This window comes from Diprion similis, chromosome 8 (genome assembly GCF_021155765.1).
Source record: "Diprion similis isolate iyDipSimi1 chromosome 8, iyDipSimi1.1, whole genome shotgun sequence".
Lineage (NCBI taxonomy): Eukaryota > Metazoa > Arthropoda > Insecta > Hymenoptera > Diprionidae > Diprion > Diprion similis.
In genome coordinates this window covers 5,071,075-5,097,868 of record NC_060112.1, presented here as the reverse complement: position 1 = coordinate 5,097,868, position 26,794 = coordinate 5,071,075, and the positions used below count along the sequence as shown (strand labels likewise).

Genomic DNA, 26,794 nt, shown 5'->3' with positions numbered 1-26,794 from the left:
GGAACGTGATTGTGGATCAACTGAAGCTAGGATCAGAACCGTTCAGACATTAACGTTAAATTAAATTAAAACTAAAAATGTAGCGACTGAATACAGGATTAATTTCTAATTGTAAGTTTGAAAAAGAAAAACTTTTCATGTCTGATAAATAGGATACATAATTAATAATTTTGTGAATAAAACATCGAAATTCGTGAAAATGAAAGAAAACTTCATCGATCCGAGTGAACAGTATCATATCACACGGTAACAACAAATGAATTTTCAATTATCACGTGTCATATACACTAATTTCTGCGATCAAACTTTAATTTTGTCTCGAAATAAGTTCACTACAATTTTCTGGATATGTAACATAAAAAATTGTATATATGATGAAAAATATATATGCTTCATACGTATGTGCGTAACGACAGTTTCAGAGTATAAAATCACTATCATTCGTAGATAAAAATTATTGTCCATTAACTCCTGCAGCGACAAAGTAGACTTTATAAATATAGTACAAATATAATATAGATGATTGGTGAATTAAGGACGAATTGAGTTTAAATTTGGTCCGTCGAGAAAATACGAGTATCTACGTTATCCGAGGGTGGCGGTGTGACAAAAGAATAAAAAAATACTGTAAATATGAATAGAAGATGGAAGAAAAAATTAAGTACAAAAAAAGGGAACAAGAACCGAGAAGTCTTCTCGGGATGAGAGACTTGAGTGGCGAACAGGCGGACTGGCATAGGCTGCAGCCGATTGTAGGGCAGCCTTAGAGCGTTCGCGCATTGGTTACTTTGCCGAGGCGATGTGTGCTCAGTCGCCATGTTGAATCCCCACTCCGAGGCGTAAAAACACCTACACATGTCACGTGACGGTGTCGCCCTCGCTGATAACCTAATAGTTGAACAAAACATCCTGCAACCAAAGTGCGAACCATGCCATTCGCCCACGTAAGGCCTTATTAATTATGTAATTCTGTGTTATTTCTTATTTTTTTACTTTCTGCAGTCAATTAAATTTATATTGACTTGAAAGGGATTTTTTTTTTTTAGTAAGTAGATTAATCGGACATTGATAATACTGTAACTGTTATAGATTGAGACGAAGTGCGAACGAAATTTTCGAATTTTTATTACAGTCCGTTGAATAGTTTTTTAGATTACTTAATGATTTAGGTACTCCATTTCGTTCGTATTTCTCTGCCGTTTTATCCTTCTGTATTATAAGAGACAAAAATTTTATCAAAAAATTTTTATGCTACCTGATTTCATTATTCTGCAATGAAAATAATAAAACGGTCTCTCTAGATGAGCCTTTTTCTATATCTCATTATTTGGCGAATGAAGCTTTGTAAAATTCACCACATCATGAGATCAATTGTATGAAATTTGATAGTTGTGAACATATATACAGTATTACTATCGCAAAATACTAGGTATATTCTTTGTACAATGACATGTCGAAAATCTATTCTCAAAATAAAAGAATGGAATATAAGTCTGGTAGTTACTTATACCTATACTGCATGGGATGGATTCTGATTGTTACCTATATTTTATAAAAACCTTTGTGCATCAGCTTTACGTAAAACGGAGTTTCTTGATGCCCACTAGTATGACAATTCGATTACACGCTCTATACTGACAATTGCTTGGATTACAGGAAAACTGCATTTTTCCGGCACGAATTTTACCAGATATATTCCGTTTCCAAAGTACGAAGAAGTCTCTTGCACGTAAACGACGTGTTTCAATATCTGATGCAGGCCAGCTGTATAAGGCTAAATTTTAGGTTGCATCGCGGTGTCCATAACGAGTTACATTACACAAGATAATTTTCGCCAGCTTACCGCATGCCGACAATCATAATATCATAAACACATTGTAAGCTGCAAGATGCACTCAAGTAAATACAGCCGTATCGTGAAATCCAAACGTATTATATTTTATAAAATGCAGAGAGAATCTGCAAAAAATTATAACTTCTAAAAAAAAAAAAACACACTTACTGCGAAAGAGTGAATAATCTTATGGTGATTCGCGGTCTTTTTATGATTACCTATACGTAGATAGCTAGAACGGCGGTAATCAGTTGCGAAAAAGGGAAACCAGGATTCTTCGGAGATCGAAGTACAAGCTGAGCCAATTCGATTCCCGCCGGCTCATGCACAGCTCAGCGCTTACTCTCGAGTCACTTTCTTGGCTGTGGGTCTGAACGCATTGGACAGAGAAGAAAAGGCATCAATTTCAGGGTTACAGATCCTAACGTCTTTTGAACCTGATCTCAAGACGACCGACGCGACGGTTCTTTGAAGCGTCAATTTCAAGAAGATTTTCTCGTGCATATCACGAGATGAGAGGGTTGGACAACGAGAACTTAATTGATATAAAATATCTAACGACAATTTTGTTGGATTGAATCACGATTCGTGATTAGAGAATAAAAGATATTATAGAATGTCCCATTGTCTGAGAGTAATGAACAGTGGAAATGGGCACAAGTGCAGGTGGTGGAGTTCGCGCTGACTTTGAAGTGTAAGGACTTGATTCAAGCTTGATGAAGAGTCTGTTTGACGAAGATTTGCGTGATACATTAGTCGACCATATTAAGCTGAGACAATGAAATGAGAGGAAACTTATAATTGGTAGAACCTAAAGACGAGTTAACGAATGAATCGTGATCCATGACCAGAAAGTAAAAGCTATTATAAAACCTCCCGTCGTTGGAAAATAATAATGCTAAAATTTAGAGTTCAGGACAATACCAGGTCCGTAGATTCCGAAGTACCTATGCAGAAGACTCCATTGTCAAAAGAAGAATCGTGACCCTTACCGAGTAGCCATACGCATCGAGTGTAAAATACGCGGCAAAAATGAGTGGGAAAGGTATCGACCCCCACCCTTGAACATCGTGTCGAATCTCCCCGCCTCCGCGTCAGTAAAGAAACAGTACACTCCGCGGGCCAGACGTATTAATTAAACGGCTCATTTTCATGCTGGGGCAAAAAGCGCCCGCGCCTCGTCCAACGCCCATCGCGAACTAATGCGACCCCCACCACCCTGCGACGAGGGTTTGTCCGGGTGGCAGGGTGGGGGCAGAGTGGGCGTGGCTCGGGGACTTTAGCCAATGACGTTACCGGCCGAGCAGACGAGTCCGGGAGATTGTTTTGGCCCCGCCCCCGCCTCCCCCTGCCGGCGGTAGGTGGACGTAGAACGGACCCCCCACCACCGGGGGCAGTGGCGTTTAGTCGGTAATTTTCTCTCAAACACCATCAAGACCTGACGCCAGAAGCATCCGAGACACCGCCGCTCCTCGCGCAGCTGCAGCAGACTGCAGGTTCGAAACTACGCAGGGTGATCGGGCGATTTGACAGTGATGGAAAAACGTATAGTGGTTGGATAAATTTGTTTTGTGCACGTTTGAGCCAGTGACAGTGCGCGATAGCTTTTCTCGCGGGTCTAGAGACCTCTGGATTTAAACGACTGATTGTGAGTCGCCTAAACTCTCTGGACGTAACACGATTGTGAGGCCCCGACGGGAAGTGAAACTGGCCCCGAATCACAACCGGCATGGCTACAGTGTGCGTAATCAAAGTGTGACAGTGTGCGGATAGAGAGGATATTTATTTTGCATTGAGTGGTTTGCAAGGTGGTTAAAGGACGAATGACCCTCGTAACGGTAACGCCAAGGGTCTAGGAGATGAGGCCCCGTCAGGACACTCGCTGAGCACAGGATAAAGGGTCTCTGCAGGAGCAAAGCTGCCGAGTTAACCTGGCCGCGACACGTACAATGATGCCACTCGCGCCGACGCCGATAGTCGCGGTGCCCTCGAAGCCGAAGATCGGTTTCAGCATCGACTCGATAGTCGGCGGGGGCCGCGAGGACCGGCTGAACAGGGTGGCGGATCACCTCGAACGAGATGGGAGTCCGATGGAGGTCGAGGGGTCCTCGTCGCCGGGCCCAATGCGCGGTCGCCAGGCCTCGCTGCAGTCCCCCGGGGGACACTCGGAGGGTTCGGACAGGCCGGGGTCCAGGAGTTCGTCGGTCGAATCATACCCCACGGCGAGGCACACGCCCGCGCACAACGGGCACCCTTTGGGCCTGACCCACCACCTCCAGGAGTTCAACCGCACCACGTCCCACAGCCACAGTGGCGGCTCGACACCGAACAACAGCCCCAGCCCCCCGCACCGGATATCCCGCGACTCCCCCGTCGGCGGGCACCCCCAGCCACCCCCCGGAGTCGTAAGGCCCAGTCCCAACTACCTCGCACCGCCCCCAAGCGCTGCCGCCGCCGCCGTCGCCGCCGCCGAGCAGCTCAAAACCCTCTACGGCCTCCCTGGACATCCCCCGGGGGCCACGCAGCCCGGGCAAACCGAGTACCACTCCCAGCAACTCGCCCTCGCTGCCAACCTCGCCGCCGCCCAGCATTTCCAGGCCGCAAACCTCGCCGTTGCCCTCCAGGCCCACCACGGCGCTTCACCCCACGGACCCCCACATGGGCCTTATCCGCACCCCGGGCCCCCTGGTGGGCCCCACCCGCCGCCGCATCCCCATCAGCCGCCTAGAGACAGCTACCCCCTTTATCCCTGGCTACTATCCAGGCACGGAAGGATCTTCCCTCACAGGTTTCCCGGCGGTAAGTCAGTCAGACCCTCTTTATCGATACACGTGCGACAATAGGTGCAGGAGTGCCCGAAGTTTCTGTAGATCAAGCTTGATCGAAGTCTTGTAGAGTCACCAAACTTCGGTTTTAATAAGCAGTTTGTGTCGGATCTTTGAAATCTGCAGGTTAGCATGATATTCTGAACTTGAGCCTCATCACATACTCCTTCATTATGGATACTTAGTACCTATTAGTGACTGTTGAGTCGTCGATCAAACTTAATCGGTTGCAATATTCATGTTAATAATCGGTGGACATTTACTGGCGTGACGTTCAGCGAGTCGTTAATTACTCCATGGAGTTAGAAATTGTATACTTGTTCTGTAAATGTCAGCTATTACGCTCATATAGTCGTGGGAACCAGCCGTAACTGTTCACTGATATCAGCAATCTTTACTCGTTTATGTTCAGGTAGTAAGTATAAGTATAATTGTGATCATGACAATGCCTGTATACATGGTCGAAATACATCAGAATGTTACGATTTTACTGAAACGGGTGCAATCGTCTATTATAGGTAGATCATACAGTTGAGTGCAGGAGTTCTTCTGACAATGGATTCTTCATCCAGAATACTTACACAACTTAGTAATGTAATGTGAAGGAAGTTAGTGATCGAAACGCACACTGATAAAAGATTTCTGATCAAGACTTCTCATCAAATGTTCCGTCAAGAATGAAATTGTCACTACATAGTTATACGAGTGTAATAATATTAGTTTTTGAACCAAAGTGGCTGTACATACTTAGAAACTATCGTTATTCGCCGGGAAAAAATTGTCACGTGGGTCTGGTTGAGAAGCAAGTTTTTAAATTTGAAAGAAATGTATTGTTTAGAATAAAAGTTCTTGCACAGTATAGAAAATTTCGATCCGTATAATGGATACCAAAGTAAAATTGCTGCTTTCCATAAATTGCCAAAATTTTATTACCAAACAACAAACACGATGAAGTTTGAATTGAGCCAAATTCGTATAGCTCATCTAACTAAAATGGGCATTAAATACGTAATTTAACCGTGAGACTAGTAAATCAGTACAATCGTATTGAAGTGTCAATATTCACAGACGTTAGGGAAACTGTTTGCTGAAGTTCGATCGGAATACAAGCAACGCACGAGTCGAATGACTTACCCAAATGCATGACGGAAGTTTACAAGAGTCTAACTAGTATGTTGATAATATATATATATATAATGACGTAGAAAATTGTTTACGAAGATAAGATTATAATTGTGACTACGTAGGTTGCTCAATGCTGCAAGTGTAGTGAACCAAACGAGAGAGAAAGAGAGAGCGAGAGAGAGACAGTGACAGAGGGGGGGGGGGGGGGGGGGGAGGTAGAGGAATATAGAAGAGCGATAAGGACGCGCTTCAGTTTATCAAACGTTCAAAGTCATTTGTTGTTCTTTATACTCTCATTATATCCGAAGTGTCAGTGATCTACTTTTGAACAAATTTTACGAGTGAGCTAATGAGGTAACAGAGATTGTAGGCCGAGAAGTTACTAATTGTAATAACGCGTTAGCGTTTGTATGCGCTGCATTTTCCCATATTTAAGACAAACCCATAGAAGAAACTGTACCTACTAGGGCTGATCATTAGTACCTTGCAATTAGAGTGAAATTGACCATTCTTGGACTCCTGTATACTGTTTGGTACGTACCACGAGGTACAAACGTGGTAAATTTCACTCTGAAACCATTGATTAACATGATCAGTCCGCAGGTTAATGTTATTGAAGTAGGTATAAGGTATACACAAGATGCTATAAAATGGCAAGGCTGTATGGGTGTGAGTTTGCTTCTGCCATACTTTACCACCACGTAGGTACATATTCATACCCACAAACGGGCCCATCGCATCGCGCAAGGATCGCCGACTGGTTGCAGCCCAATTATCAAACAACAGATTGTAACTTGCCGGGGACTTTCGCGCCGGCTGTATAAAGGCGTTCAAACGAGGTCGGGCATTGACGGAATACCTTAGTCGAGGCTCGAGGTGTGCGGACCATGCACTGTAGGTATACCGCGGGCTCAGGCTCTGCGCGAAAGACAATTATCATAAATTTGCGGCAATCAGTAGCCAGATAGGCTAACAGGCATAAGCTGGAAGCACGCACGTGACCAGGTTGGACCGAGGCAACGCTCTCGCCCACTTACTGCCCCCCTGCAACAGAAAAATCGCAACATCGACGCCATCTTTGTTCTGTAATGACGTCACGCTCACTCCCTCCCCCTTGTACCGGTCGTCATTGCCGAGGAATGACTCTCTGTGTTGGTACCAAACTGTCTGTTTTCTCACTTACGCTTGATACATAATATATATATATATATATATAAATCGTACCAGAACTAGAACTTCAATTATCTTCATCATAGTTTTCGATCGTCACTTTGTTTTTTGTTTTGTGTTTCCAATCGCTCTTACGAGTTCTCACCCCCGATCAGTCATTCAATATTTCTTTCCAGTGACCTAATTCTTATACGTTGGAGGTTGAGAAATATATATTGAGGCAGTTGTTGGAAATTAAATACCTACTACTCAACGGATACAGTATTTTCGATATAGACTTTGATTTTCACTGGGCAAGACACGGAATGATTTCAGTTTGTTGAATGGAGAAGCTCTATACTGGCTGATCGACGGAAGTGCATTCTTCTTCTACGGATTACACCCAATTTCCTGATCAACCTCAGTTTTCCCCGCCCGTCGCATGCACCCGGAAACTGATCAGTGTTCAACGTGGATACGTCAGCTGTCGAAAGCTATGCTATGAACATTTGCATGTTAACAATATAACGGGTTTTGAAAATGTTTGAGATTACTCATAAATGGTGCTTAATTATTTTCGACAAAATTAACTTCGAATTAGCGACGTATTAGGATATTCAGGAAATTACTACCCTCGGCACGAAGTAACGTCACCTCTGGGATTGCAGCAAACCATCATTGTCTTCGACATAAGTTTCTTTTATCGTTAACTACAGTGGAGCTTAGTTAATAAAAATTCAGGGGTTGATGTCAAGTGAATGAGTTTTGTTCCTTAACCCTCACTGTCAAATCATGCTGCTTAATTTATCATTTTCATTACCTTGGTCGATTTAATGGCGTCAACGTTGTTTGACATCACGATTTCGTTATTCAATAAAATTATCGACTCACTTTGGGATATCTAACTTACGCATAATATCTCTTTCGAGTATATATAAATGACAATTAAGCTCATCTGCACTTATAAAATGTCGATCACCGTTCTTTTATACTGCACATTACGTAAAGTGAGCTATACAGTATTATACTCGTGTGGTTATTCAAGAACGGGCATAACTCATAACGACATGTGTTCGCATTATACGAGAGTGAAAAGAGAGAGAAGGAAATAGAAAAAGGGAGATACTGGAGTCGTTACACAGTCTTTACTGATACCCGCTAATTGCCAGATAACGGACAAAGCTGCAGTTAAGCAGGCTCGATATTGCTTCAGCCTTTCGAAAATATAACAGCGCCATTAATTAAGAGACTAATTACTTGTGAGGGTCAGTCTATACAGGAATTACTACGGCTCGTTTTCACGCTGTACAGTCGAAATGCATGAATTTTCATTCGCGTGATTTACGCTTTGAGCAATTTAGCCCCGATTTCTCTGCTGCACGTCGGCTCGCTGCATGGCTTAAGTGTCCTTTTGTTCGGACCCCGTTAACCCCCATATATCCTGTGATTAATTGATCAGTTTGTTCGCCGTTCTTAAGTATATAATCAAATTGGTCGTAATTCATGGGGTAATGCATGAATCGAATCGCGTTGAACCATGCTTCCTGCACCCGGCTAAATCCCTGGACTACATCGATAGGTATGTAACACTGAACGGCTAACCCTTCTACAATCGTCTGAAAATAAACCGCGTTTCCGCTGATTTAAACCCTCTGGCGCATTCGCCGCGACTTATTTTTCGTCAACCGATTTTCAATTAAATAGGAAAAAACGTGCTTTAGTCAAATCCTTGACAAAAATCATATGTAGGTGGATACAGTAGTTATTGATAGGGTAAAGAAGCCAGGAAATCTCAACACTGGATACTTGGATTCGGATACTTTTCATACCTGATGACGAAAGAGCGAGATGAAATCTCAAACAAAGTATTCACATTTTGATGGTTGTAACAGATACGTTGTGGGCATAAAAATGAGAATCTAGCTCGAAACGGTTCAGCCTGTGGCTCGTTTGATATTTCACCGTGGGTAAAGTGCCCAAGAGAAGTTAATCACAGTTGTATTATGTCTAACCGGGTAGAATCCCGCCCTCCGACATGACGTTGAAGCCCGACGGGGGGTAGGTAGGTAGCTAGGCTTCCATTTTGACAGGGGAGTGTAGAATCGCGCAATAGAAATAGGAAAGGTAATAACAAAGCGAGATGGGAAAAAGGTACACTTTTGTATAGAAAATAAAAAGACTTCGTAAAAAGCACAGCAACGCGATCATTCCATTCTTCCGTTAATATGATAGGCATTATATACCTTATTCCACCCTGATTGTCAACCTTTTGCTGAATATACTGTTGTCACTCGTGTCTATTTTGTACGATGTCATTTTTTTCCTGTAGTGTGTCAGAGGCACAAAGTATTACGTCATACACATGCAGTCTATACACATCCAGGGTAACATACTCCATGGAACACCTTTTTTCGGGATTATGTTTTATCCCCCGAGTCAATTGACGCGTCTTCGGCAAATACACGATTGAATGAATTTCTGATCAGTTGAGTGAAGCGTAAATTCGCTACGCACAAATGTATTGTATGGACGAGAGTTCACTTTGGTAGTGAGAAAAATCCGCCACCTGGCGGTGCGGGGCTAAAACTTTACGGCCAGAGGGCTGAACGCGAGTTCGATCGAATGATTCTTCGTTATATATAAGTTGACGTCACGCTCGGTTGCCTTTCTTGACATCGGAACGGAGGCTTAACCAAGGGTATAACCTAACAATAAGTGTTACTACGACTTTGTTACGCGTTGCGGTTATTGCCAGGGCAAACCCCAGTCGCACACGAACCGGTCATACATTAGGTATTAATAAATTGCCATTACCATAATTGCCCGTTACACGTATACGGTATTGGTTGTACAGTGAACGTCGCGACGCACGAGTGTTGTCCTAACAAATTTGTTGTCTCATATTTCAGCAATTCAAAACCCACCTTTGAATTTCTTGTACAAACACACAAGCTAGCTGAGCCTGTTCGTGCGCACACAAACATCACCGTCATCGTCGCACACAATGTTATTCCAGCCAGTGTTTAATGAACAGTGTTAAATGAATTGTGAGATACAGCATTATCCTGACTGGATATACATAACCCACCCAGGTTGGCTGGTTCCTGCAGCGGTGTGCACGTATTCATATTGAAATCTCGGTAGCTGTCAAACGTTTACACTATACCCGGCTGGTAATTAAGTTTCGGCAATCTGCTCGCTTGGCAGACCGACTAATGGTCCTCGTTTAACATCTTACCTACACCTAGCATTGGCCGTTCTATATATCGTTTCACCAAACAATCTGGGTATTCATTATTATTATTATCAATCTTTTCTCTCGAGTTTTGGATTTGTGCACGTTCAGTTTTTTCCTCCTCTTATCAGACTTTTGTCAACTTTGTTAAAAACCCACCACACATGTATAAAATACTCCGTTGGTGAAAAAACTATATTTAAAAAACGGAAACGAAATACCTACATATATATATATATCAGTATGTCACGTGTTTTCGGTATATGCATACTAAATTTAATGTGTGCGCAGAGTTCGGCGCATAGGTATATGGCAAGATATTTACCTACACGTATATATATATTGCAATCCTGTGTATGCTGCAGGCCTAATAATCAATATTAGCAATTTCAATTACGTTTTAAATAGGCTACCTCGTAAAATGGCCGCTTAACGAGGCGCTATTTTATACTTCGAACGTGCCTCTCGAGCCACAGTAGCTTTCGCGTTTATAAGAGCCCCCGCTGCAACCGGCAGCCTGGACGTACATATCGCATGTATAATTTCAATTTAATTGACTCCAGGTAAGGAAAAATCAATCGACGCACTGGGAGTTGAAAAAAAAGGTTCTACTTCTGTGTACCTACAGCTGAAAAAAGCAAATCACAATATCGATCTACTGAAACGAATTAATCGCAGGCGGTTTTTGTACCAATAAATTTGGATGAATGTTTATTGCTGTCGTGGAATTCATGGAATTATATGTTGAACCTGACTAATTTTATAGATTTGTTGAATCGCCAAATCAAATTCACGGGTTCAATTTTCCTGCGAAAATAACTCAGAGATCTGATCGGTGATAATAATTATTCACTAATCAGAATAATGTAAATAACAATTACTGCTCTTTTTTAAATTTCGTTGAAAAAGCTAATTCGTATTTAAACCTTGGAGCCTGAACTGAATTAATTCTCGGTATCCTGACTACAGTACGGTATATACATATACCGACTACATAAAACTGGATATAATTAAAATGAATAATATGCCTTTTTCCCGGTTATAAAAGTATAGCTATGCAGCGGCGAGGCATATTACACGAATAACGCGCGGCTTTACTCCACTGTATCGTGTGTATCTACATAACCGTGTAGATATAACGGGCGTACCCGTGCAATTATCGCCTGAATAACAAACGAGTTTTAAACGTTATACGCACGGGTTACGTGTAAAAGAAGTTTTGAGGTTAGGCTGGATGCGCGCGCATTCAAAATGGCGGGACTCGACGGCTCGTGCACGCGTACCAACCGCCCAGCGTTGCGTAACAATTAAAAAGGCGCCCCCTCGCCTCGCACGCACAGCTTATACCTATTTGATACGTTGTGAGGATCTGGTCTCGTTGCCGTTGTTTTTTCCTTTTCCTTTTCTCTTTCCTCTTCGTCTTCCGCTTCATTTTTTATTTCAAAAAGTATAATTTCAAATCGCTCAGGGCGCCTCAGCTGCGCGGCCAGCCTGATCAGTGCAGCGGGTAGGATTCGAATATACCTACGCGGTGAACTCGCTCTGCAGGTAATTGCCGGTAATTACTGGGTCGCGCTCAAACTCGACTCAAGTTCCTCCACTCGTGTGTTACATTCATCAGTGTGTGCGCTCTATGCGCTGAGAAGCCCGCGAGGCAAAATCTAGGAAGTTTAACTCGGCTATACGCCACGCTCAAACGCTTATATGCGCAGATCAGCGCTGATTCGATTCGCATATATGCCAACGCGATGCTTATCGGATATGGGATGAAGGAAAACGAGAAAATTAGTCACACAAAAGCGCCTGTTAAATGCCTCCTTTATTCGGTCTTTAAAGCGATGTTGAATTACAGAGCAATTTTAAGATTAGTTTGCGTTGAATATTTAACGGATTATTGTATTCGTGAGCTACGATGCTTTCCTCGGAAACGCGAAAGGAAAGTGAGTAAATTATAAACAAGAGGTTAGGCTCTAGAGGTTGATTATCTCAAATTACTCCAACATGATTGTAAAAAAAGTCAGTTCGTTTAATTCTGTAACGATGGAGAAAATCTGGATACATAAATGTATAGGTACTTGAAATCTCGATGCGAGATTTCAGAGATCTTTCAACCAAGTAACTAAGGTTTTTTTTTTGTTCTATCAAATCGAGAGTAAAAAATTTATACAAACTGATTGGAATTGTCGTAAGTTATTTGTGTACGCAAATTTTAAAAAATTCTAGCCCACGTTGAATCAGGTTAATCTGAATTCAGTGAGGAATGTCAGATAAACTTTAAAGTACAATTTCCTCAGTGTAAATCAATACAGAAAATGATTCGATCAATGCCCGAGATAAAAGTACAGGAAACTGGAGTTCATACAATCGCTATACTTCCGCAAAATTGTTGGATCTCTGATATATAAAAAAAAGAGACACATGCCTAAGTGTACAAAATTTATTTCGAATACCTGTGTTGTGTTTCAATGGAAAATATATTTATATAAACTACATATTCATCAGACCAATTTGCGTAGCAATCTGCAGTTGAACAATTATCACATTGTATTGAGCTCCTGATACTCACAAGGCTTGTATGAGGCGTTCGCATGTATTACACTGAAGAAATAGCGAGCCCGCAGCGATTTCGGTCACGGAAAGACCGCGTGGTTCGTATTTTGCACAAGTATAATAATGACGCAAGTATACCTACATACGTACAAAACGATTGTTAGAAACAAAAATGTAATTGCAGTGTAAACGGGGGGAAAAATCTCTGCCGCGTGCATGTTCACAAAGAACGCGATGTGTATCCCTGTACGCATATTATCCTACAATATATCCTGCAGGATACAAATTCTTCCCCTGTGCAGTGCGCATATTAGCACAGGAAATATACTGCATGCGTCAACCCGTTCGAAGGGTGGAAAAGGCAATATTTGATCAATGCGTTTACAACTAGAATCGTGCAGAGCAATAATTGTTAAGCCTACAAGGCTGACCGGAAACGGTCACGATATACCAAAATAATTGAATAGATTGCAGGCGAATTCAGTTTGGTTTGCGAATATATTATGTTGTTTACGGGGAAACAAAGGAAAAATCAATCGAGATTCTAGAGGATGAAGCGGAAATTTATGCACGGAATTTTTGCAGTAAATGAATTAGTGTCTAAAGGTCAAATTTCGCTGTTATTCCGTATAGTCTCTAACACAGTTGTTTGTAAGATTCTTCTAACGTTCGCGGATCGTCGTTGAGTTTTCCAAGTGCAGCAAATAAGTAAGTTTAACAATAAACTTACATCCGCCGGATCTGTATGGTATAATTATGACGGTGTGTGATAATTAATAAGAATTTTGTTGACAGAGGTCAAGATATAATTATACTATCACATTTCACCGACATGTTATTCAATATTATTCTTATCGTACACGTATGTTCATATATATATACTCATATATGTTTTATAGTACGTCGTTTAAAACATTTTTTCTCATCAGCTGTAATTGGCAAGAGCGGTTTGATTAATTGCGGTTTCCGCTTTCGTTCAACTTTTTTATCCAGGTCCAGATATCCCCGGATTCCTTCTACAACCGTTCAGAAAACCGAAAAGAATCAGGACGGCGTTCAGTCCCAGTCAACTTCTGAAGCTCGAACACGCTTTTGAGAAAAATCACTACGTCGTTGGGGCGGAGAGAAAACAATTGGCGCAGGCTCTTTCGTTGACGGAAACACAGGTGAGAGAATTTTTTTTCCATTTATGTACTACGTCTAGGTGTAAACAATTTATGATCAACATTCGAACTGGAATCGTATAATTTGTATTCATTTGATATAATTCAAACACTTAGGTATGCAAAATCTTAGGAAGATTTGTATACTTGTTCGAAAGTTTCCACACTTCAATAATTATCCGGGTGACTTTTATTCCCAGAAATCCTAACGAGGTAGAAAATTAATAAAAAATTTGCGAGAAGATTTTCCAGCCTATCATGAACGTGATGTACTAGAAAAAATGTCCGTTAATTTAATGATGAATCTAGTCTGAGAAGATATTTAAAAATCTTGTATTATAGCAATTTATTAGCGAGAATCGAGACTTGAATATTTTCAAAATCACGCATCCGAATTATCGTTTCACGCGGTCAAATGATACCTACAACCAGTGTTCCAATATGGCCGACTGCGCACAGCGTAAGCACACGAGCCCCTCCTCCTAGATCTAACGAGGGAATTGATATGATAATTTGACACGGGGGACACTTAACGGTTCCACGTATGAGCTGTATGAGAATTAAGCTTTGCAGAGTGTGTATAATGTAACACACTCTACATGTATAAAGGATGGTAAAAGTTTTTTATTCCATTTAATTTTTCTTTCTCTCTTTCTTTATATATATATATATATACACATACAGACACACGTTATGGAAAAAGAGGGGATTGGAGTGATAATTAAATTCAGGGCGAGATTCAGGGGTAGAAAATGTCCAGGCGTGTTACAACGTGAATACATACCCACTGTACTGTGTTTAATATATGCGCGCGCATTTGGGCGATGGGCAACCATTTTGCAGGACGGGGTTGTTACAATTAATTCGTTATGGAACGCATGATGTATAACGCCCGAAATATTCTCACAATTTCTCGTTTTTTTTTTTTTTAATTTTTTTTTTTTTATAAATTCTACAATTTATTTATTCAGACAGAATTAATGCCGGAAATCAATAGCTAGATTTGAAACAATTATCGACTGATTTCACGTGAATGTAATTAAATTCTATTTGAGGTAGGTACTTGAAAAATGTTATTCGAAATAAGAAAAAAAAATTTCTCACTATTACTTTCACAAATTAAAAGTAAATTATTTTACAAAATTTTTTAATAGGTATGCAATGGTGTTGTGAATAATTTGATTTTTTTATCGGTTTCATTGAATAATTGAATATTCTCTACAGTTAATACAAAATTATTATCTCAATTATCGCATCAATTCATTTACTGCTTCGTAAATGTTACGGAACTATAGATTGAAATTAAATTGTTCTGAGAATTCAAAGAATCGTTATTACATAATAAATATTTATTTCAATAAAACAATTCAAAAAATAATTCTTTATTAGTCTAAAAATTCTTGAAACTCAAAATGGAAAATCGCATAATCCAGTAATAATTGTACGAAGATTTTATAATCATCTGCAGATTATTGTCACGTGATTTCAAATAAGTCGCTAATTTTCTGGAGGAATGGAAACGCCTGCGATGCATAGACGGATAGACGGATCACGAATCGAGGCACCTAAATTTGGGTCTGGGCCGTAGCTTTGGGCCTCGTCGTCGGAGGTGGTGGAAGCCCGCGGTGCAGCGAGCTCGAGAAATATAAATTAAGAGTCGGCCGGGAGCCGTTCGCGTCGAGTTTAATGGCGGCGTTGAATAATTAACGATTCCCCAGCCCCAACGTATATGGACAGCAGCCCGGCTCAGGTATGCGCGAGAATCGATCAGGCGGCGAAGGTAATTGCGTCAAGTAATTAAACCGCCCGGAATTGACCACTTACCAAACAAAAGATGCAAATTGAAAGATAATCGGGCCCGCGGCTGATTATTACTCGGCAAGCTTTTCACGTATGCTTGCACATTTCTTGCGGAATAAAAGTACGATGGATGTAAGCAGAAGATCGGTTAAACTCGAGCAAAATTTGGTCTGACATTTTTTTTTTTTTTTTGGGGGGGGGGGGGGATGAATTTTATTCGTATGAATAGATGGTAGATTATTCATTTGTAAAGTGAAATATTCACTTTTTGTTTCGAACAAGTAGATTTCAACTACTTTGTTTGAACTAACTTGTCGTTTTTTTTGTTTTTTTTTTGGAATTTCTGTACTTGAAGCTTGACGAGAAAAAACACTAGAGAATTTCAATTCTGGAAGAAAATAAACACCGAAAATCACACGGAGTAAAAGATTTATATGCAGGTAACCACGAAAATAATAAGTAATGTAAATTCGTTCGATTTCATGAAATTTTACATTTTTATACATTCTAAAGCCGTATTTTATCGCTTATGAAATCGGTTCTTATAACTGTGGAATAACACAGAATTTATATCAGTCGATAAAATTTTTATTGATCTTTAGGAATGAATTAATAAAATTGCAAGTTGGCAACGAATTCATGTACCTAATTTGCAGTAGTAAAATCGTTGATTTCGCCGAGCAGAAAGAGATGTAGGTATCTATTTAAAAATCAATCAATATTCATTGAACTCCAATCAGAATCATATACAATCAGCATAACCAGACAGATATTATAATTACGTACCTTCGAATACTGCAACGATGTGATTTTGCAAGTCAGCAGCAGCTTCATCTCATCCAGTACATTATGCTAGTCCACTTTTTGAAACTCTCAATCATATGAGTTGAATTACAACTACAGGAACGAAACTGACACGTCCGAATCACACGGCACAAACTCACAAACTGGAAATATAAACAGCCACAGAGCGAGTGCGGATTTAGGTACTAAACTCTCTTAGTTTGAAGTCGGTAAACATTGGCAACCGTTAGATACTGTTATCACTGCCAATTAGGTATTATGCCGATATTTGAAATTTAATGCTTGACTCACAGTCGAATAAAATTTCACCTATTCGAGTGAATTAATTGCACTTTTATTTTGAATGTACGTCGATGTATTTGAATGTAATTTATTTTAGAGTGTCATTTATATTACAGTGTATTTGTATTATTTTTCAAAAGCTGTGGTGGTCGTCGCCATCTTGCGATTGATTCGTGACACAGTTTCTAATAGTTTACGGGCGATGAAGGAGATGAAATCGAAACTCGAAATTAACTAGACCGTGAAAACAAATTCATAATATCACGATTTAAATTGTTTTAAAAATAATCTCCATAGGAAAATCAATTTAGAATCTAAACAAGCAATAACCTAGGTATCTGTATATATTAGACTAATTCGAAATGATTGAAATTTTTGCTGACACAAGTAGATGCGCGTTATTTGAGTTTCTTCATATTTTTAAATTAATCCGATTAAATCGAATTTTATTTTATTTTACGAATTTAGAGAGTATTAAGATGAAAGAAATTATCACGAAGAGTTCATTCACACCAGAATATTTATGTTTGTTAAATTATTTTTAATCTCGGCAAGAATTTTCACGTGATCATATTATACGCGTATTTTCGGTATAATGTTATTTATTTAAGGATGTAATAAAAAATTTGATACGTAGCCAAGCCGTGTTTATTGAAGAATAATACCATACAGATGATTTATTTAATTTCGTTTAGGATCGATTAATAAAACGTTTGTCACTCGGGCGAAGATCGAACGATTTAATGAGAATGTGTCCATCGCGTCTGGATATTATTCTGTGGGTAGTATATGTTTTGAATTTATGAATATCAAGTGATTCATATCGTGGCGACGATCAAATAATATTATCATACCCAGTTATAACGAACTGTCTCGTAAACTAGGAATAATTTACTTCTTTCTCTTTTTTTCCTTTCCTCATCGTCTTCATCTTTTTTTTCTCTTCTCAACGATTTTATACCGTCCGCGACCCACGTATTAAATTTTTGTCACATAAATTCATTCGCTCGCATTAAATATAATAATAATTGGCGGTAAAAGGAATGAAGTATATGTATAATAAGAGTTGCGAGAGTAAAATATGAAAAAGCAAAGAAAAAAAAAATTTCTACTCCAAATCTGGAAAATCTTGTCGTTTGAAATACGTCAGAGCAATTTTCTTTTTAAATAAAATTATGAAATGAAATTTAAAAGGTTGTAATTGCATGGCTTGAAAAAATCATTTTCTTTTCTTCTTCTTGTATTCCAAATAGTTTTTTGCAATCGAGCAATTTCTTTACATTGTGTTCCTCTAATTTTTCAAAGAATGCAAATTAAACGAGATCCGTAGTGATTATACGGTGCGATTTGTGAACTGTTATAACTGATCTCACTTCTAGATTCTGTAATTCAGGATTGAGCTAGTTTTCCGAGTTTTCCTCCAGTAGCGTTGAATTACGCAACTCAATGCAGCGATACAGCTATGTAATCGCGTTAGGGTCTTATCATTGATCTTGAGAATTAGTGCTGCTACACCCTCGTAAATGAGTACAACATGTGCACGCGAATCGGAAGCCGTAAAAGTTGCTGGCGAATATTACATCGGATTACTCACGATTGCTCGCCTATTTTAGAGCTGTTTATACAATAGCGAAGTATTGTTATACAAGAATGTGTATCACAGGATTCGCGATGTGATACGAAAGATGCGTGTGAGTTTATTTTTTATACAGACGTGAAAATAGCTGCTCTGTAACGTGATGAAAGTGTGCGTTCTTAATTACATTGATCACGTAACGTACATAGTTTATTAAATTAATGAAATAGAAATTATTACAAGGATAAGAAGTAAATTTGATTATACAAAGCCATTTTTCTTCTTCCTTATTTTGCTTTAATATTTGAGTCACAAAGATTTTTATAGTCTGAATTGATTAGCCAATCGATCGATCTACACTTCACAGTTGAATCAGACTTGCGATTTATATCAGAAATTGAAGAAAATTTTATTCAAATAAAAAATTGTGTCAAATTTAAAGGTAAATAAAATACATCTGTTACGAATAACTCGGGATATACAGAACAATTTGATTACAGGATAACGTTTTGGGCATTCGGATTGAATGAATCCTTTTAGTTCTTGTTATCTACATACATATATACATATGCATGTATAGAGAAGCTATGTATACCTATATAGGTATGCCTATGCAAGTGCCTCACGTTGATACGCTGAGGATTTATTTTCATTTGTTTCTTTTTCATCTTCCAGACATGATTATACGCACATAGGTGTAGTAGGTATTATTTAAGATTCTTAATGCGTAAACGGCATGTCACTGTCACTCCATACCGCGCATACAGATCGGATGGTGCACGTATTAATAGAACCGGTAGTGCATTTCATACCTATCCATCCTCTCGGATTTATACGCCTGAAAACCGTACCTAGACGTCTGAAATTTTCACTCGAGTTTTGGGATCCAGATACTTAGAACTTTCGGTTCTGATATTTCGCACATTAACTTTAAAACTTTCCTAATCTCAAAATTTCATCAACACCGGCATTGTCAATTATGTCAATCGCATTTGCTGCAATTTCTTCTTTGCAATAATGCTGTTTGTATAAAACGTCAATGAACATTTCATCGTCCGTAGTTTTTTTTTTTATGAAATATCCTATTTTCGCGATGAAAAATTTCTCTCGAACGGTTACATCGGTTTAACCGTATATAAAATGAAATTCCTCTCCGTCAATTTTTACCCAGGTAGATACATAATTTTCAGTATAACGTATACAGCATACGTGATATAGGATGAGATGTATAACTCCGTGCCTCACATATGTACCCTGGATTATATACGTGCGAAGGTGTCGAAATGAAAACGTAATTCAGAGAGAAATTGAGGAGGGAACGTAGGCTCAATTTCGTCCTAAAAAAACATCGTCCCTCCGCAAGGTTTCCCCGGGAAAAAGTCTAATACGGTGTCGTTTCATATTTCGGAATAACATCGGAGCGTATAGAGCTCCGGACCGTCGGCGAGCAGATACCCAGATAACGAGCGTCGCGTGTTGGGTGAACACTCGGTGTTTGCCCTGGCAATATCGCCTCGACACGATCAAAAAATAATATCGTTCGTTTATTTAACGGACGATCGTTTCGCGCTACTACCGAAGGGCTCCGCCATGCAGGGGATTAAAAATAGGTTTACTGAGCGTGACACCGGTGCTATACCCGGATTATCACGATCCGGGATCATCGCGATCACTCGCACCTTGCCGACTCCCGTCCATTTTCAATCAGCCAGCTAGATTTTCGCTTTTTAAATTGAATTCGTATAACTGCGAAAAGGGGTAAACCGAATAAAAAACAGTCAAATTTGTAGCCGCGCGATCGGTGATTCTATATTTTTCCGAAAAATATAGGCCGACCTCTGTTTTTTTTTTTTTTTTTTTTTTTTTTTTATGGTACAATTTCGTATACAAACATGAATTCGGGATAAGAATCGCTGATATCTTTAGAATTTTTTTAGTAAAATATTCTTTCTTTCAAGGGTAAACTCGTACCTTCAACTTTTATGAGAATTGAGCATTATATTTGAGTTGCGAGTATAAATTCACACCGAAATTGAGATTTTTTTCGTAACGGGTTAGGACTTGACAAATAATTATAAATTTCATTAAAAAAAATATGTGTGATTTTCTTGTCCATTGTTCGATTTTACGCTATGAGTACAAAAACGTGATTTGTTACACATCGACGATGTTTGATCAGATTTCGCATCCAAACCTGCGAAACACGATCAGCGTATCTAAATCACGCAGCACCTGTGGCTGGAGCCTCTGACTTGTTGCGATAAAAGACGTTAATCGTTGTTAGAGAATTCGATTTAAACAGCATGCCTAATTTCTGATCCGTCTAAAATACCGATAAAATCTCATATTCCACGGTTTTAACCGGACATTTAAATTTCCGCCTTACTCTCCGGGCGTCGTAATAAGTATATAATTATAGGGAATTATTATAGATAAATTGCTCTGATACAAGTATAATAATAATAATAATAATAATAATAGTAATATTAATATTAATAATAACAGTAATAACAATAATCGAAGGATGGATCGCGATCGATCTATAATATTGCGGTTGGGCAAGATAAATAAAATTTCATGTATTACCGTATGAATTTTCGTTAGCGAATATCCAATTTCCTTTCGCCGCAGTTAAATCTGCACGGACGTGCGCGGCTCTCGTACCGCAGAGCAATAAACGTAATTGTATTGAACAGTGGGTACAAAGCAGTTGATAGATTAAGCATATGCCTCCGTATCCCGCGCGCATTATTATTAGCCTGAGCGAAGGCCTGCAGCATTCATTCCTTAACCGGGCTACCAACCAACCGCTCCTTGCGTAATTAGAATATTAATTAATAATCCGGATTAATTAATTCCCGCACGATCGACGACGCATACCGCAAGCCTCGACTCCGCCCAGCTCGACTAACCTATCGTGTTATTATTAAACATGCGCACCGCGGTGTAACTCACTGCTGACGTATATTGTAGGCACTCACTGTCACCGCGGTTGTTTAATTACATACACGGAGTTCGTTATTTCATCCGTGAGAACACGTGTCTTTCATGATTGTTTCTATTGATAAATTTATATTTATTAGCGTTATAGATACAGGTATACCTATACAGTGTGCGGGAAGAAATTTATATCCGAAATTGCAACATTTTAAGATACAAAGGCGAATTTTAAAGGCCATGATGAAACCTCATTGAATCCCTATGAGCAGAAACAATTTTTCAAATACTTCCTATCCTTAACTGACAATGAATTGTTCGGTCCGATTGAATTATTGACTGATTCTCGATTAAATTACTATGCATATTTTAGGTATAATTAGTTTTTTTTATCCGCGCGAACACGCGAGTATGAATGTTTGTATTGACTATAAATTTATGCAATTTAGTTTCGTTATTCAGCAGTAACTGACCGAGAAGAAATTCAGATCTGTATAGAATCGCAAGATTTTATAGTATACAGTTGAATTTATGAGGCTCTGAGCAGGCAGTTTCGTCAAATTCCGAGTATACGATTAAAAGGCCCCGATAAATCCCTAGTAAATCCATATAAAAAAAAAAAAAAACGATATTTTCAACAATATCTTACGATTGTCCAAATCATTCCAGGCGAATGAATTATCGCCTGACCGGGCCCTAGTTGGGAATTAGTGGGGAAACAATATCGTGGAAGCCATGATAAGGCCCGACTAATCGAAAAAGTTTTCGATTCCTCCCGGAAGAAGTTTGGCCGAAGTTCAGAAATACTACGACGACACGTTTCTCGTGATCGAAGCTCACCGAATCTCCGTCAGCAAAATTTGTGGGGTGTGTTGGGACGGGGCCGCTCGCCACTTACCGAACAATTACCGTGGCAAATAGGAGATCCCGTCCCTCACGCTCGTAGTATCTGATCCCATCGGAACTCACCCTGCGATTCGCTAACGGTTTAATCGTTTAATCCGGTTCCGCGGGAGCTGCTCCCCATTTGGTAATCACCCTCCGCGGCATCGGTAGCCATGACGACGCCGCATCCCCGACTTCTGATTCGTCGAAATCTCCGCAGGAGGGTAGTCCCCGTTCCCGATTCAACCGTTCGTCTCTAATACCCCCGAGATGATGGAATAGCTCGCCCGGGGGCTGCTTTATCGTCCGCCGGGGATTACCCACCGGATTTATCCCTGCCCTCAACCACCCCTCTTCCTTCGACAACCTTTCGCCGATTCTATGGCTGAAAACTTTTCCTCACCGTCTATATAGCTCACGTTGTTACATTGTGTGCGCTCGCATCAGTGACACACGCCTGCCTGTGATAATACAATGATAATAAGGATTCAACGCTTGTGGAAAATCCACGACACCCTTTCGCCATCAATTTTCAACGGATTTTAGTATAATTCTTCACGCCGCGGGGAAGGAAAGCAATCTCTCGCGTTCAACTCGAAAATTCTTAATTTCTCATTAATCCGTTGTGTTTTGTAACGCGGACGATTATTTTCAAGGGGTAAGTTAGGTGGAGGAATGTATGCTTTTTTCGAAACTTAGTGCAGGCAAAACTCATGATTGGGAAATTATTTTCCCTAAGTAGTAAGTCGCGCCTCTCGCAATCAGCCAATATCGGGAAATTTAATGATAAAAAAAACTCACTTGGGTAAATAATTGATAGCTTGAAAATGAATTGAAATTTCTCGATAGTCAATTTTCTCGAGACTGACTGAGAAGCGTGCTTCACGTACTACAATTAATTGAAAAAAACAAAAACATAACTTTCACCACCCGACTCATCCCTCAATAGCCGGAGTTTTCCTTTATTTTCATTATCCTTCCATAATGTACAAATTGATGGTCTTTTTTCCAACACCGTGGGAGGAACGACTTTCCGAGTCTATAAACGTTGAATAGAAGGGACCTTGTGGGTAATTCAACGGGGTTAAAATCGATTTAACGAATGGCTTGAGTCAGCCATATACGCCACAGCATCGAACCCTTTGAATAATCGTCGATGCGCTAAAAGATGGTACAATGCTGATTTTCCGGACCGATAGAGATCGGAGGGGCGGACCCTCGACGGAACACTGCCTCGGAGTCAATTCGAGGACAATGATGCAGGGGGGGGGGGGGGGAGGGTTTCACGGATCTTAGGGCGCATTGTGACCGGAAACCCTCGTTCAGGTCAGGCCTCGGCCGGAGGGTTGCCGCGCTGTTGTTGTGCCGATTAATTCGGTGCGGGGACAATTCTGACCTCCTCTTCTCCCGTGTTCCAGGTGAAGGTCTGGTTCCAGAACCGGCGGACGAAGCACAAGCGGATGCAGCAGGAGGAGGAGGCCAAGGCGCAGCAGCAGTCCGGGGGCAACGGCAACAACGGAGCGAACAAGAACACCCATCACGTCAGCAAGTGGCAGCAGGAGACGGGCGACTACCACCAGGACGAGGACGAGCACATCGATCCGGAAAACGACGAGTGCTCCAGCGGCTCCGAAGCGTAGCTAGACGTGCTGTGCCTGGACTAAATCGAGGCCTCAGAGACCCACCGAGTCTCGCGCATGCGCGTCGTCCGCACCCTAGCGAGTCCCCTTAACTTTGGCTAATGGACGCGTGCACGCGCTCGACTAATTTTCCCGGAGAAAAACTGCGGGGCGGAGATTCGACTGCGGTACGACGAGGACGATTGTATAATGCTCAACGAGCGTGCTTCCTCCGGATATTGTCTTTTCGGTGGAGTGAAATTCGATGACCCGAGTCTATCGAGGAAAGGGCTGTCAGAGTTTCTTACGATCAGCCGAACGAGCTTCGTCGATTAAGGGGATGCGGTGTCGCAGAGCGCCAAAAACGATTCCAAGTTTTCGCCTTTGGATTTTCCACTTTTTTTTTCTGCTTACTTAGACCGAAGCGATTAGTTTGAGGTTGCCTTCGCGAGTCGAGGAAAAACGCTCTTCTTACCTACCTAAACAATTATCTCTTGCCATGTCGTATTCACCATATTATTACGAGAAATCGAATAAACTATACGATGCGTGACCTAAACTTGAATATGCAAATCGATCCCTTTTCGCGGTTGTAAATATATATTGAGAAGATGAAGTTACGTTCTGCGCAATTGATCCGTGTGCGTGTGTCGTGTGACCGTTTATCATTATACACTCGATTAAATTTTTAGTACCTAAATATATACACCTATATGTATATATATATATATTGAACTAAACGACTTAAAACAAAAGAGGAAGTAATGAAAAATAAGCGATAATAAGAAACTGTGAGTGCCAAACATAATATTTTAACGATAAACACAAACAAATAGAAAAGAAACCCAGTGTGTACCGATGTATTTATAAGTTAAGTTGTTACTATTATATATATATTATATATATATATTGTATGTATTATATATATATATATAATTGACAGTATTCTTTATTATTCGATGTCCGAGATGTACTAAATTATAAATTATTATTATTAACTATTGTTCACCCCGAGAAATTGATCGAAAATTTCTGTGCAACGATACAAAAATAAGAATCTCGCCTACTTCTGTACAACTCAGGCCTAATTTAGATCCTTTCCCAGCTTTTCTTCTCGTGTAATATTTCTGAGAGATAAGTGGCAAAAAACGTGAATGAATAAATGATTGGCAAACGAGAAATATTGCAAGAGAAAAGGATATATTAATTGTCAAGCTCGCGCTCTAAGTTAGGCCTAAGTCACAATATAATCGAGTGAAAAGATATTTCACCACACGTTGTTATACATACTTGAGGAAGGTTGAGGGTATAAATTACATGCCTACTCGTATGTAATATCCTTCGTGAGTGAACCGGACCGAGAATCATACCATGTATGAATAAACGATAACTTTGTACTACAAATAAGAATTTCTCAACGAAATCATACAAATCGAGACACAGATTTATTCTTTTTCTGATCCATTATATTACATATACTCATGTAAAATATGAAACGGGGTGAACGAATATAATTTATTGTACATATTATATTAACGATATTATATACTTGTAAATAATAAATGTGATTTTACTTGACGTACGAATTATTAGTGTCTGTATAATGAGTAAAAATTAACAAACCAACAGAAGCAACGCGAATGAATAAGATTTTCAAAAATAAAATTATCAAGTCGTGTTCTACAACGATACAAACAAAATAATAAATGATATGACAACCTGTATCGTAAAAAAATATCTTACCTACACGATGCGCATTAATGATTTACGTATATGTTGGCGATATCGTTTTTACACGCGTTTAATTCCGAAGCAACAATTACAGTCCACGTTTAAATCTTCTTTCCTTTATTTCCACGTTAAACACGAACTGAAGACGATAAGATTAAAAACGAGTCTCTAATCGCTGGTGTCCGTTTTCTCCCATAAAGTAATTTTTCCCTCACTCTTTTTTCTTAGCACGATATCAAGTTACATCATGCTCAGGATATGTTCAGGTATACATTTCTACTCCATTTTTCCTTCTTTCATTCTCCTCCACCAGGTGCCCCATTTTTTATTCATTCTTTTATTTTACATAATATTCTCCCGTTACACCTTAGCGGTAGAAAAAAAAGCAAGTACAAAAAAGATAAACGTCGATACAATATATTATACACATTTTTTCATCTTCTTCAAGTTTTTGTATAATATGTAATTAATAATGCAGAATACGTGTGATGCATGGGTGTTCGGTTATTTTTTACTGCTGTTCTCTTCGTTTTGAATATTTGAATTTTTTTTTTTTTTTTTTACTTTTCTTTTTAATTTCAATTTGTATTTAACATTTGTTATTCTGCAAAACGTACGAAATAGACGATACGTAGCGTCGTTAACCTTGCGTTCATCGGTGTCTCGTTGCAACCGGCTACCACATATTATACACCGCAAACCCGTGTACGGGTAATTACTTTATAATAGCTGCAACCAGCCTGCGTAATTACCACTTTCAAATACTCTTTACAAGTTCTTTCCCCTAATTGCTTTACTGACTTTCCGGCTGCCGGAAGGCATACCGCCGCTTCATGCTCGCGATGCTCATCTACATGCCGTTGCTGCTATTGTTATTATTATTATTGTCGTTGTTGTTGTTGTTTTTAGTTGTTACGCGCCAAAATTGCAACAGTTTGCGATAATTTTCATACATAATGATGAACACGGTTATACTAAATTTTCCATTTTATTCTAGTGCGATTATCAATTTGATTCTTAGCCTTCTTCTCTTCGCTCATATTCTTTTCAGCTGCATCTATTTCATTTCCACCGGTCTTTCCATACGCAGACATGTGATACGATTTTCTTTTAATACCCGGCTTACAAAGTTGAATAAAATTTGCTAACAGCTGGACTGCCCGACGTGTTACATTACAGCGGAGTCCAGGGTACATGAAAATGCAGGCGGCACCTTGAGGCACTCTAATTATTATGTCGAGCTGAATCTGCAGCCATCTTCGACAACTGCGCTGCTGCA

At 39.8% G+C, this 26,794-nt stretch overlaps 1 protein-coding gene across 1 annotated transcript; it reads left to right on the top strand.

The window, feature by feature from the left end:
• Positions 1–3,273: 3,273 nt before the first annotated feature.
• On the top strand, positions 3,274–24,953 carry LOC124409231 (homeotic protein empty spiracles-like). The gene is made up of 4 exons (XM_046886726.1): positions 3,274–4,633; positions 13,712–13,884; positions 23,584–23,855; positions 23,892–24,953. Exons 1-3 carry the CDS (start codon positions 3,784–3,786, stop codon positions 23,803–23,805), a joined length of 1,245 nt encoding a protein of 414 aa, XP_046742682.1. The 5' UTR covers positions 3,274–3,783; the 3' UTR covers positions 23,806–23,855; positions 23,892–24,953.
• Positions 24,954–26,794: the final 1,841 nt, after the last annotated feature.

Coding starts and splice junctions, on each gene's coding strand:
- LOC124409231 (XM_046886726.1), top strand. CDS start 3,784: ATGATGCCACTCGCGCCGACGCCGATAGTCGCGGTGCCCTCGAAGCCG. Junction 4,634..13,711: donor CCCTCACAGGTTTCCCGGCG/GTAAGTCAGTCA, acceptor TTTTTTATCCAG/GTCCAGATATCCCCGGATTC. Junction 13,885..23,583: donor TTTCGTTGACGGAAACACAG/GTGAGAGAATTT, acceptor CCCGTGTTCCAG/GTGAAGGTCTGGTTCCAGAA.